This window comes from Mycothermus thermophilus, assembly GCF_041956435.1.
Source record: "Mycothermus thermophilus strain CBS 625.91 unplaced genomic scaffold VTJ04scaffold_3, whole genome shotgun sequence".
Taxonomy (NCBI): domain Eukaryota; kingdom Fungi; phylum Ascomycota; class Sordariomycetes; order Sordariales; family Chaetomiaceae; genus Mycothermus; species Mycothermus thermophilus.
Genome location: NW_027191429.1, coordinates 3,733,300 through 3,745,658, shown reverse-complemented (window position 1 = coordinate 3,745,658; position 12,359 = coordinate 3,733,300). Strand labels below are relative to the sequence as shown.

At 56.5% G+C, this 12,359-nt stretch overlaps 6 protein-coding genes across 6 annotated transcripts; 4 read left to right on the top strand and 2 right to left on the bottom strand.

Annotated features, from left to right (window-relative positions):
• Window positions 1-1,095: 1,095 nt before the first annotated feature.
• On the top strand, window positions 1,096-1,856 carry VTJ04DRAFT_5501 (uncharacterized protein; the record flags this gene model as incomplete). Its single annotated transcript, XM_069363624.1, has 3 exons — window positions 1,096-1,469; window positions 1,568-1,712; window positions 1,797-1,856. The coding sequence occupies 3 exons, from the start codon at window positions 1,096-1,098 to the stop codon at window positions 1,854-1,856; spliced, it is 579 nt and encodes a 192-aa protein (XP_069220451.1).
• Window positions 1,857-2,270: 414 nt separating this feature from the next.
• VTJ04DRAFT_5500 (uncharacterized protein) lies at window positions 2,271-2,964 on the bottom strand (the record flags this gene model as incomplete). Its single annotated transcript, XM_069363623.1, has 2 exons — window positions 2,271-2,622; window positions 2,690-2,964. 2 exons carry the CDS (start codon window positions 2,962-2,964, stop codon window positions 2,271-2,273), a joined length of 627 nt encoding a protein of 208 aa, XP_069220450.1.
• A 933-nt stretch (window positions 2,965-3,897) lies between these two features.
• VTJ04DRAFT_5499 (uncharacterized protein) lies at window positions 3,898-4,640 on the top strand (the record flags this gene model as incomplete). Its single annotated transcript, XM_069363620.1, has 3 exons — window positions 3,898-4,053; window positions 4,119-4,246; window positions 4,310-4,640. 3 exons carry the CDS (start codon window positions 3,898-3,900, stop codon window positions 4,638-4,640), a joined length of 615 nt encoding a protein of 204 aa, XP_069220449.1.
• Window positions 4,641-6,086: 1,446 nt separating this feature from the next.
• Window positions 6,087-7,418, top strand: VTJ04DRAFT_5498 (uncharacterized protein; the record flags this gene model as incomplete). Its single annotated transcript, XM_069363619.1, has 2 exons — window positions 6,087-6,177; window positions 6,229-7,418. 2 exons carry the CDS (start codon window positions 6,087-6,089, stop codon window positions 7,416-7,418), a joined length of 1,281 nt encoding a protein of 426 aa, XP_069220448.1.
• Window positions 7,419-7,673: 255 nt separating this feature from the next.
• Window positions 7,674-9,006, bottom strand: VTJ04DRAFT_5497 (uncharacterized protein; the record flags this gene model as incomplete). The annotated part of the gene is made up of 2 exons (XM_069363618.1): window positions 7,674-8,877; window positions 8,933-9,006. 2 exons carry the CDS (start codon window positions 9,004-9,006, stop codon window positions 7,674-7,676), a joined length of 1,278 nt encoding a protein of 425 aa, XP_069220447.1.
• Window positions 9,007-10,186: 1,180 nt separating this feature from the next.
• Window positions 10,187-11,287, top strand: VTJ04DRAFT_5496 (uncharacterized protein; the record flags this gene model as incomplete). Its single annotated transcript, XM_069363617.1, has 2 exons — window positions 10,187-11,144; window positions 11,217-11,287. The coding sequence occupies 2 exons, from the start codon at window positions 10,187-10,189 to the stop codon at window positions 11,285-11,287; spliced, it is 1,029 nt and encodes a 342-aa protein (XP_069220446.1).
• Between the last annotated feature and the right edge of the window lie 1,072 nt (window positions 11,288-12,359).

Sequence of the window (12,359 nt, the reverse complement as noted above, 5' to 3'; positions counted from 1 at the left end):
ACTGATAATTACAGCCATAATCAAAAAATACTGTGACACTCTGGAAAGTCACACCTTAAATGCCCAAAACTCACCATTTTTAAAAATTTCCCAAAAATTAGCAAACCTGTCTATAATAACAATAATATGTATAAGTATAGTAAATTAGTAGATCCCTTAAAATATTATATCCTTGTTACGTAATATCCTTTATTTTAAGAGGTGCATCATTCGAAACTGAAGTCTTCGACCTTCCATTTCGTCCTCTACACATAACCCTGGTCATCCCCACGTCTAACCCTAATCTTGGCACAAATCTTAACTTTTACCTCAAATCTTGACGTACAGCTCGTCGAGAACAACTATTTAAGGCAAGACGCCTTCGTAGTATAATTGCTTTACTAAATCTCTAGAATAATTTTTGCTGATTTTTAATGTTATTTCCTATTATGGTATGGCGTGTCAAAGATGGTGAGTTTTGGTGTGATTTCTTAGAATGTCTCAGTAATTTTTGACGATTGCTTTATTATCATCATCTTGTTCTGAGGCTTGTCTAGGAGGTAGTTTGATCTTTAGAGTCCCGGCTCTTCTTCTAGTCTTTTGAGTTTTTTGGTCCTTATCGTGTCAACGTTGCCCAATGCCGTTTAATCCAGCCCACCATACCACGGGAGATACCACTTCAACCGAGGGTCTGGCACGCTAGGTAATGAGAAAAATAACTCCACATCATCAAGGCTATTCCAGCCATTACTAGGAGCCACGTCTGCGCGCATGAGTTTCGACCCTGAAACCAACCAGGGCATCGAGATTCGTGATGCTTGTTGTGGTGTCTGTTGTTGCGGCAGGCATGTGAGTTGTGACGTCAGAAGCGCCAGCGTTCGGCAGCTTGGCGAGCGTTGACGAAGTGGCTTGGCGACACCTAGCAAGGGCCGTGTGGAGGCTGGCCAACAACCTGGAACGTCCACCGCTCTCGAGACCGAGATGGCTGGTGAACTCGTATAACTAGTACAAATGTCACCCTCTTCCTTCATACCATGTGGGGGTTCCAATGACCTTCTACCTCTTTCTCCAAGTCTGAGTAAGTACTAGGAGGAATACAAAACACCAAACAACGCAATGTCCGGACGTCCAAACTCTCCGCCAGCACCTTCGCCGCGGTTTGGCTCTGCCCGGCAGGAAGAGGAAGAGGAGGAACGGCGCCCGCTGCTCGACGAATCGCGCCGCCGCGTCGAGCGCATCGTCAACGGCTTCATCGACTTTGCCTTCCAGGGCAATGTCCTCGAGATCGCGTTCGGTTTGATCATTGCGTCCATGTTCACCAACCTCGTCACCTCGTTTGTGTCCGACATCCTGCTGCCCCCGCTGTCCGTGCTGCTCCCGATCAACAAAAACCTCGAGGAGAAATTCGCCGTGCTCCGCCCGGGTCCGAACCGCCCGTATAACACGCTGCAGCAGGCGCAGGATGATGGTGCGGTCGTGATGGCGTATGGGTATGTGTTCTCTCTAGATTACCTACCTACCTCTCTGCCTAGGTATTTGGGTCTTGCGCATGAGGCACACATACTCACTTCAGAACGTGTCCCCACAGCGTCTTCATCAGCCGCTTGATCAACTTCATCGGCGTGGGCTTCTCGCTCTACGGCCTGGCATCCATGTACCAATGGGTCTCACATGACCCCATCATCAAGCACACGGTCAAGTGCCAGTACTGCCGGAAGAGTATCAGCGATAAGGTATGTTGCACCAGACACGAGCAGGTGTTCTGGCCGGTTTCTCTGAGCTGGGCGGTTGGTTGGTTGACTAACATGGATGCACAGGCTTTGCGGTGTGTCAACTGCACGAGCTGGCAGGACGGGAGGGAGGATAAGCTCCATTGAGTTGGAAGGGTTGCTGACCAAGGAACGACATACCGATAAGTATCCGTTCTGGTTTTGTGTTCTCAGCACACTCGTCTCGAGTTCTCCGTGCCACAGGGCTCGCGTGTTTCTAAATGACCACCCATGGAGCGAAACCATGCGGCAGATACTATGAACAGATGGAAGAACACGATTAACTAGAATCATTGCTAAAGATAGAAAACTCTCTTCACCCTCAGTGATGCGCGTCTGTAGGGCTGTGCCGAGGACATCGTGAGTTCATCACTGCAAGAATGAATGGGTATCATATGTTCAATTTTCCCAAGCTTTTCCCAAGGCCGACCTATGTACAAAACCATTACCATATCCCAACACAGAGAGCCACACAAAGCCTAACTCATTGCGTCGATATGCATAACCATCACTTGCCAATCTTTACAACATCATCACGCCACCCACCAACGCCGCCGCGCCCATAACAACGGCATTCTGCGTAATGCGGGGGAAGGCAGCATTGGTCGATTCAGCGGCCGTGGGCTGGGGGCCCGAGCCGGCCGTGGCGGTCGGAGCAGCAGTCTCCGCGGGGCCGTTGCTGTCGCTATCGCTACCGCCAGTAGGAACAGCCTTGAGCTTGTCCGCGCCGGCAGTGATGGTGACGGGCAGGAACTGGGATTTGTAGCCGACGATCTCCTCGGCGCTGATCGTCTTCTCGTCGTCGCGAATTGTGGTGCCGAAGCAGGACGCGCGGTCCTTGGCGGGGTCCAGCGAGCAGGAGGCGGTCATGGTCCTGAGAAAGAGGTCAGTACACAAGCCTGGATTTGTAGCCAAACAGAGAGAAAGAGAAGAGGGCGTACCAAGTATACTCGCCCTCATAATACATGGAGTAAGTGAGGACCTCGGGCCCGTTGCGCAGCGAGAAGCCCATCCCGATGCCGCACTCGTCCGAAGGGGCGTCGGTAGGGCAGCTGACGTAGTAATCGGTGGCGGTGGGCCCGGCCGAGATGACCGAGGCGACCACATCCCCCTCATATTCGAAGGGGAACAGGAGGCTCACGGTGGTGGTGTCCTCGGCGGCGACCAGGCCGGCGGCCGCGAGGGCCGTCACGAGAATGGAGGTAGCACTCTTCATTGTGGCGGTGCTGGTGTGGTTGAATTTGTTTCAAGAAACCGAGCTGGATGGCAGAGGTGATGGATGGCAATGGCGGTGGACCAGATGGCAGCTCGGGATGCGAAATTCTACCCTAAGTACGTAAAATCGCGAGCGACATGAGAACGAGGGTGCATGGGAACGCCCAATCTTTTTAAGATGAGCGGGTTGGTACACTTTCAAGCGTTCAGGGGAACTCCAAACCGTCAAGTTACATCGCCCTGCCAAGGGTCCACTGGCACTAACAACCAACAAAGGGCCGGGAAATTGCAGCATGCAGGCAGAAGTTGGTTCCTGAGCCGATGCGGAACAGGTCCGTCAACGCCTGAGCCAATGTCCTGCCGAGCGTGGGAACTTGTGCCGACGCCGACTGGGGACCCTGGAAGAATCGATCCTTTCCACGTTCATGTGTTGCGACGTGTTGATGCTGAATTCACGGTGCTAGAATTGGTCGGTCTCACTTTTGGTGTAGTGATGAGGGAAATATGGACCAACGTGAGTTGACAATGTTCCTGGCAAGATAGGATATGGAGCGGGCGAGCCGCTCATAACCTTGGAAGTTCACTCATCCTCCACCGGCTGCACTAGTGTGCGATAACAAAGCCGGAGATCGGATTCCTTGCTGGCGGGCCATGTCTTGAGATCGATTTTTCATGCTCGGCAACGGTCCGACACAGCACAGATCTCGTGGCGCAGGCGGCTCCGTCCAGCCGCCCCTGGAGTCACGATCTTGGCACCGCGGTCTTGGCGCCGAGGAGCCCCCATGAGCATCAACGCCAAGCGCGCCGTGCATTGCCAAGGGACGATGAACGAACGACCAGCCTCAACACCAAAACAACGACCGCCTCTCATGCTCTCTTCATCCTCGTAGATCATGGACACTCCACTTGCCGACAGTGCAACATCAAGAGTATCATGAAACGGCACGGCACGGCGGCGCTCTTGAGCTGGTTGTATGTCGCGGTGAGCAGCACCCGGGCCGGCGCCGATGGTCAGTCCACCGTGTCGGTGTATCTCCCAGAGTATCGTGATTCGGACTGGGCGGCTCTTCGCGGGAGCATCCTCAGCAGCGTATGTCGAAAGCCGTTCATTTATTATATCGGGAGGCTTTTGTTGTCTCTGACATATCACCCTAGAACATATCGGTCACTGTTTATACCGTCTTTTGCGCCGACTCGGACTGCCAGATCGCAGGCGATTTGCCCTTTGTCTTCACCGAGGGTCCTCAGACCTTGGTGTACAAGGGAGCTGATCCCGGCACACTGTGAGTGCCCCCCCATTTGAGCTGAGCTCCTATTGAAGTAGCTGGCCGTTAACAACCAACTAGAACGGCGGACCTCGAGTGCCAATTGGAGGGAACCACGGCAGCGACGTGTACGGGGTCGTCTTCGTTCGACACTGGCTACCGGCATCCTGCTCTCACGGGTCCGACGGAGACGGTGTGGACGAGCACTTTCACAGGATCTGACGTCACGTGGGGCGTCCTGACCTTGTCGACGCCGCCCACATCCACCAGCTCGCTAGATCTGAAGGGGACGGTGGTGGCCTCGCGGACGGGGCTGCCGGAGCCGACTTCGGGGGCTAACCATCACCAGTTATGGGGAGGGCTGAAGACGTCGGTGTTCGGGGTGGCTATGCTGGGATTTCTGCTTTTGTGAGAATGCATATGTTTTTTTTCCATATCTCGGCGCATGTATGTACATTGTGGATGCTGACGGATACCCCTCGTGAGGATTCAAGGGACATGGCGTTCTGTTGCGCGACGGGTTGGGAACGTGGAGCATGATAAATGGGCAGACGGCAAGCAACACAGCTCCCCGGGCAATGTTACCATTAGTCAATATCTTCCCATGGATTCGCGGATTTATGAGTAGGTAGTGTACTCCCCGCTGTGTCCATTCTAGCCTGTCGTCTGTGTCGTGTCCGGGATTGCTTCCAGTCGTGCGGTCCGTAGCAGCAGCCGCAGCCGCAGCCGCAGCCGCGCGCATCCATCCATCGGATGCTTGTGGATGTCCGTCAACCTGCGGTCCGTAGCCGAGAGAGGATCAACACAAACCCTCAGCCTTCGAAACGGTCTTGGCAAGCGATTGGTCTGGGGTGCGTTTGTTTCAGGTGCATGGAGGGTGGGAGCGAACCGCCAAGATGGGATGGTCCCATTCAGCACGAGGCGACTGCCAATCAACCGCTGCGAGCCCCTGGCTGTTTGTCGTCCAGATGGAGACACCACAGGCGCTTGCCTGGCTTCTTTCTGCCCGATTTTCTCAGTCCTCCTCTGGTGAGCGCACCAGGTCTTGATGTTTGCCTCGTCTTCAAGATCCTATGTTGCCCAATCTATAGATATTCCAGTGTACGTTAGGTAGGTAGTGTACTGTGTCCAGACTGCAGCCCGCCCGAAGAGATGCGTAAAGATGCAGCAGCAACTCGGCCGGCTGAAGAAAAGACAAACTCTCCGATGGACACCGCTTAGACCCCTGGCTAAAAACAGAAAATCTGGAAATCCAGGAACTGCACTTGCCCGCACCATGACACCTCCACGACCCGGTGCAACGTCCCATTGGCTGCGGACCGCCCCCTGCTTCCCTTTGTGTGGTCTGTGCCGAGGATTCGGGTCGCCAAAAGCAGAGGGCAGATGCCAGAACGGAGCAAAAATCATGAACGAGATGAAGGCACTTGGCGTCAGCTCGGGCGTGACAGTGGGCCCGTTTTTGATTCTTTATAAAGATCCATCATGAACCTCCGCCATTCTCTTCCAATGTCACGGTTCCACGACTGAGGCCGTATCCTCTCCCGGCGGTCCTCTCGAGCCCGCCCTAGAACTGCACAACCCTCTTGTCCTTCTCGGGCATTGTCCTTCGTTTATGTGTTGATCACATCCTGTCTTCTTTTCCTTGCTTTCCAGCGTTGTACCGAGTACAGTACAGTACAGGGCCTCGTGTTGAGCACCAGCCCAGAATCTTGAGCGTTGGCCCCTGACTTTTACTTCCGCAGCGTGGTGTGCGAAGTCCATTCAGTGTTGGAGCGCCAGGCACGCCGTTACCTTCATACGCTCGCTGGCGGGAACGAATATTGTCTTCTTTCACTTGCTGGTCAAGAACCACGCCACGATGCGTTTCTTTAAGTCTGCCAAGCCCGTGACGGCGGGCACGGCTATCATTGCTGCCATAGCCCCGAAGGATCTCGACATCACCAGCTCTGGTATGTATATTTTCAACACGGCTACCAACATAGCTCGCTAACACCTCGCAGACTCGATCCGGGGCGTTGCTAAGACCATCGCCGCCGACACAATGGCTTACTATTCGGGCACGGCCGACGGCTTTGTTGATCTACCGCCACCTCACTACTGGTGGCAAGCCGGCGCTCTGATGGGAAGCATGCTTGACTACTCGCATTACACCGGCGACCATAGCTACGACCGCATCATCGCGCGCGCCCTGCTAGACCAGGTCGGCCCGGCCTTCGACTTCATGTCCCCCGCCCACTTCGGCCAGGAGGGTAACGATGATCAAGCCTTCTGGGGATTCGCTGTCATGGCGGCTGCCGAGCGGAACTTCCCCCAACCCGACCCGACGGTGCCGTCTTGGTTGGAAATGGGCTCCAATATCTGGAATTCGCTGGTCCAACGCTGGAACACATCGGCCTGCGGTGGCGGTCTGCTGTGGCAGATCTTCCCGGACAATCCCAACGGCCTCGACTACCGCAACACCATCAGCAACGGCGGCCTCTTCCAAATTTCGGCACGCCTCGCCCGCGCCACGGGCAACGACACGTACCGCGAATGGGCCGAGAAGGTGTGGGACTGGACTGAGGCCGTTGGTTTGATCGATGCCGACGGTAATGTTTACGACGGTGCCAGCTCAAGGGAGAACTGCAGCAACATCAACCCCCTCACGTTCTCGTACACCGCCGCGGCCTACCTGTATGGCACCGCGGTCATGGCCAACCACACGAGCGACCAGAAATGGACCGACCGCGCCGAACGCATCCTGAACGCCGCCCGCTCCTTTTTCTCGCCGTTCGAGAACGCCACCAACATCATGTACGAGCACGCCTGCGAACAGGTGCACACATGCAACCAGGACATGCGCAGCTTCAAGGGCTACTTCTCTCGGTTTGCCTACGCCGCCAGCGTGCTTGTGCCGTCGCTTCGCCCGGTCATCGAGGAGCTGTGGTACCCGACGGTCAAGGCGGCGGCGCTCTCTTGCACGGGTGGCCCATCGGGCACCCAATGCGGACACAAATGGTATGTGCAAGCGTTTGATGGGCAAACGGGTCTAGGAGAGGAAATGTGTGCGCTCGAGACGATCCAGGGGTTGCTCGTCTACGAAGCCCCGCCGCCGCTCAAGGGTGATGAGATCAAGACGGTTCGTGAGTTTGCCGATGAGGCAAAGAATCGGAACCGGACAAAGAGGAGGCGTTACCAGGGTCGCCGTTGACGGTGGACTAAGAGTGAATGTTCGAGCGGAAAGGTTGAGGAATGACGGAGTTTTGCGTTCTCATGTAACATTTTTAGTGCATTGTGTTGTTCCATTTAGATCCAAACCACGGTTTTCGACAAGTCAGTGAGAGAAAGCATATTAGACAGCTGGACGGTCGCCCATGATAGCAATACAGGGAGACGGTCGACATCTCAGATCATTGAATATTCTATTTTGTTTTCCACTTCCCCTTCTGTATATTCCCTTCTAAATTCAGTCCACCACCCGGCTCGCGTCGGCCTCCCGCTTCTCCTCGTCCGCGGGCGCCGCCGTCCCCCGCACCTCAGCCAGCGTGCGCTCCAATGCTGCCAGAAACCGGGTCACCTCCTCCTCGGTCCCGACCGTGATGCGCAAGCATCCCAGGCATCCATGCTCCTTGCCGCGGAACCGCACGACAACCCCCTTATTCTCCGCCAGCCTCTCGTACACGGCCAGCGCCGTCGCGTTGTCCGGCTTGCCCTCGCGGTCCAGCATCTCGTACAGCAAGAAATTGCTATCCAGCCCGCCCCTCAGCCTTCCCACGCCAGGGATGCGGGGAAGTTCCCTGACAAGCCTGTCCCGCTGCTCCAGCAGCTTTTCCCTGTGCTCGCGCATCCTAGCCAACCCTTGCTCGCCCAGCGCCCACTCGGCCACCGCCGACGTCAGGCTCGACACGTTGTACGGCGCCTTGAGGTTGTTCAACAACCGCGCGATGGGTGCGCTGGCGAACGCCGCGCCCAGACGCAGCCCGGCCAAGCCGAACGCCTTGCTCAGCGTCTGAAGGACCACCAAGTTCGGATACTCGGTCACCCATTCCGCCAAACTCGCCGGGTTGCCTTCGGCGTCCGGGTCGGCGCAGAAGTCGACGTACGCCTCGTCAACGACCACCACGCCGTTCCAGGTCGGGTGGGCCAGGACGGCGCGCACGTCAGCGGGCGAGAGACGCGCGCCGGTCGGGTTGCCGGGGGAGCAGAGGTAGATGAGCTTGATGGTTTCGGAGCCCGGGGAAGAAAGGGTAGACAAGATGGCGGGTACGTCGAGGCCGAACCCCGGCGCGGGGAGGAGCGGGACGCGAACGAGGGAAACGTCGTTCACTTGCGCCGAGACTGAGTACATGCCGTAGGTGGGCGGGCAGACGAGGATGCTGTCACGCCCGGGCACGCAGAAGCAGCGCAGCAGGGCGTCGATGGCCTCGTCGGAGCCGACGCCGACGAAGAGGTTGTCTGGCGTCAAGGGGCGCGGGTTGGAAGGGTTGGTGGTGCGCAGGTCGCAGAGGAGTTGCTTGAGGCGGATCTGGTGGGGGTCAGGGTAGCGGTGGAGGGTGGATAGGTCTAGAGTTGGGCCATCGGGGGTTGAGGATGAGGAGGAGGGGAGAGGAGGCCCGTAGGCGTTTTCGTTGGCATCGAGGAGGATATTGGTGCCGTCATCTTTGTAGTCGCTGGCAAAACGTGTGAGTGAGTGGCAACGTGAGTGAAGTGATAGGGGGTACGTACTCCCGGGCACAGCGATATGGCTCAAGAGCCAGGATGTTGGGACGGGCACAGGTTTCCAGGTTGAAGGGTGACATGGCGGGGTTGGCCAGAATTGGCTCCTAATTGCAGAGAAATTTTCGAATTGGTTGTTGTGAAAGCAACTCGGAGCTTTTTATTCACGGGAATTGTCCTGGGTTGGGGAGGGGTCGTGGTGTAAGAGTCATAGAGTGAGTGAGTCGACGCTTGAAAATGGAAGTTGAGAATTGTCTTGATTCGGCGCCGACTCCGGAGCGGGTCCGCCGCCGAGGGGTCCACGAAGGACGGCCGGGCCAGACGGACCTGTGAACCTGCACCTCCTGAGTCATGATTAATATGGTACGGACTTGATCATCGAGGAAGTATCTAAACAATTACATGTCTGATTGGCATTCCATTTGTTTGGTTCTGCACTTTCCTTCTCGCCAGAACACTGGACAGCTAATGGAACGTCACCTCCTTTTTTGAACCCTAACCCTGTGAGTCAGGTACAACTTCCAGGAAGAGCCTCCGAACCCCAGTTGATTTCTTCAACCACCTCGCTTCAGCCGGATCTTTTACTGCCTACCTACCTACCTGGGGTATCTGGACTGATATGTACCTGATATTCCTGAGAATAGCTGAGATCTAGCCAACCGAGTAAACATCACTTACTCATGCATAACCTCTTCGCCAACGAAACCCGGCGCTTTCATGGTCTGTCTTGGAGCATTTCGTACCTAGGTAGCTAACCCATTCTCAAAACGTACACCATTTCCGAGCTTCCTTCATTGACGTTTCCAGTCCTCCGTCAACCCGGAATTGCAGGTCGCTGGGCCCGGAATGAAGTCACTTCGTCCCCGAACGTCACCCAAGGCACGAGGGCACGATGTAACTTCACGGTTGGGATGGGTGCTATGTTTGGTCCACTTTGAGCCGAACCAAATTCAACGAGGATGTCGTCAAGTGAACCTTTGTTCTCGAATGGCCTGCAGGGTCGGGACCACATCCACTCGCTTGTTGTCATGATCCCGCATGGCCCGGGTTCCTGGCACGGAACCTCAAATATAGCCTACGGATCCCGCTTCGCTCCCGGTTGAATGGCACCGTTTATTATCCAGGGGCCACTTCCCCGCGGACCACGGAGCACGTATAATACGAGCAGGACATTCCCGGGCGTGGTGTCCGTGGTGCTCGCCCGGGCCCGTCGAGCTCGCCGCTGTCACCACCACTGTTTCGTTGCTGAACGACACGCCCACGATGCGCTTCTCCTGGATCATCGCTGGCGCTTCGCTCGCCCTGGCCAAGCCCAAGAAGGCTAACTTTGACACCTTGGTCACGTTTGGCGACAGCTGGACCGACAACGGCCGCCTGGGCTACTACATCAACAATGGTGGCAAGGCACCCCCTCCGGGTCAGATGCACCCCGAGTCGACCGAGACGGCGAGCGGCGGTCTTTCGTGGGCCCAATATGCCGCCCGTGATGCCAACGCTGCTCTCAGGGACTATGCCGTCGGTGGGGCTGTGTGCTCCAACTCGATCGTGGCGCGCCACTTCGCCATGATCAACCGGACCTTCCCAGCCATTGTGGATGATCAGCTGCCGTCCTTCAAGACCGACATCAAGTTCAAATCCTTGTATCCCCACCGGACGGCGGACAACACCGTGTACGCGGTGTGGATCGGCACCAACGACCTCGGCTTTGACGCCTTCCTGTCCGACTCGCAGGCGCCCGGCAAGACCATCAGCGACTTTGTCAGCTGCGTCTTTGGCGTCCTGGACGAGATCTACAAGACGGGCGGGCGACGCTTCGTGGTGCTCAACGCGGGCCCGCTCGAGCTCACGCCGCTGTACGCCCACCCGGACAACGGCGGCACCTATGACAGCATGTTCTGGACTACCAAGACGCAGTACAACATTACCCAGTACTCCCAAAAGATCCGCGAGTTCTCGACCAGCGTCAACACCATGTACGAGTACGGCCTGCCCGTCATGGTACAGCTCAAGAAGCGCTGGCCCAAGGCCACGGTCGACCTGTTTGACGTGCACAGCCTATTCCTCGACATCTACCAGCGGCCGACCAAGTACCTGTCGAAGCCGTACAACGTCAACAGCTACTACCACCAGTGCGAGCCTGCGGGCAGCCCGTGCGTCGACCTGCCTGGTTCGCTCGACGGCTATATGTGGTTCGACGAGTTGCACCCCTCGAACAAGACGAGTAAGTTGGCATCCATCCCGAAAGCCCGCCGGGCGTGAGACCTTGCTAGAGCTAACACTGGGTTGTATCTAGGCGCTATTGTGGCCGAGCACTTCCTCGATGTGGTCGCGGGTCGCTCCAAGTATGGGACTCGACTGCAGTGACAATCAACCGAGCGGTCGGAGCTTTGATGAGTCCTGGAAGCTTCGCCGCTCCAAGACGCCTAGAGACTTGTAGTAGTAAAGATATCTTAATAAAAAAACAAAAGCAGGTTTTGGCCCTGCCCACGCCACGACCGGGAAGCAAGAAGTAGCCTTCCGGGTTTCTGTGTTCTCCTCCAATGTCTTCAGTCGAACATGGAAGGATGGTTGGAGAAAGTTTCTTCATTGTGGGAGAACAACCGGAAGAAACGTTGAGCCAAGCACAGCCCCTGCCGTTGCCCCACCTCCAAGCGGGAGGCTCCCGATCCGGTTAGCGCCACAGTCAGGGGGATGGCCAAATGCCCACTTCCAGTTTCTCACTTTCTGCCCTTTGCAAATTGCGCTCCTTGTCTCGCGGCAAATCGTCATTGTTGTGAACACGCAACCCTCCCGTCTGTCTGCGCTTGTTCCCCGACTGACCCAACCCCCGACCACTGTGACCGCTGGACCAGCCTCCCCATTCCAGAGTCCGATAACAGCCTTCCGCGGTCCCTGACATTCGTTTCTTCTTTCAGGCATTGCAGATTATCGTGTAGGAGGTACGTACACGGACCGGACAGGTCCGCTACTATTTATCTTTCTGCATCGTCTCATCTTCCCCGCCGGTCACTCCCACATCCCCCGCTTTGGCCCAGCAGCCCGGCCACACTCCCCCGGCAGTTTTGTGTTCCCGCTGCCACTTGGACGGACGTGGAACTCGTCCGGCAAAGCCGCGAAACACAAGCGGCAATCCTCTTTCCCCGTGGGGCGTCTCTGCGGTCCGGACGATCGATAGCCTCTGCCCACCCCGCCGGTGTGCATTCGTTCGTCCTTCCTGCAGACCGGCGTCGTCACAGTCCGCACGGAGCCTTGCTTGCTGTGGGAGTTCCTCTGCCTCTTCCTTGTCCTGCGTTGGGTGCCGGCACCCCTGGTGTTCTGTCTGGAAAAGGGTGGAAGCAAACGATTGAGTTGGACCAGAGCCAAGCGTCAGCGGTGGTGACAGGACAGCCGCGTGTCTTTCGTCGGTCTTTTCCGCCCCAGCTGCACCCGTCTTCCC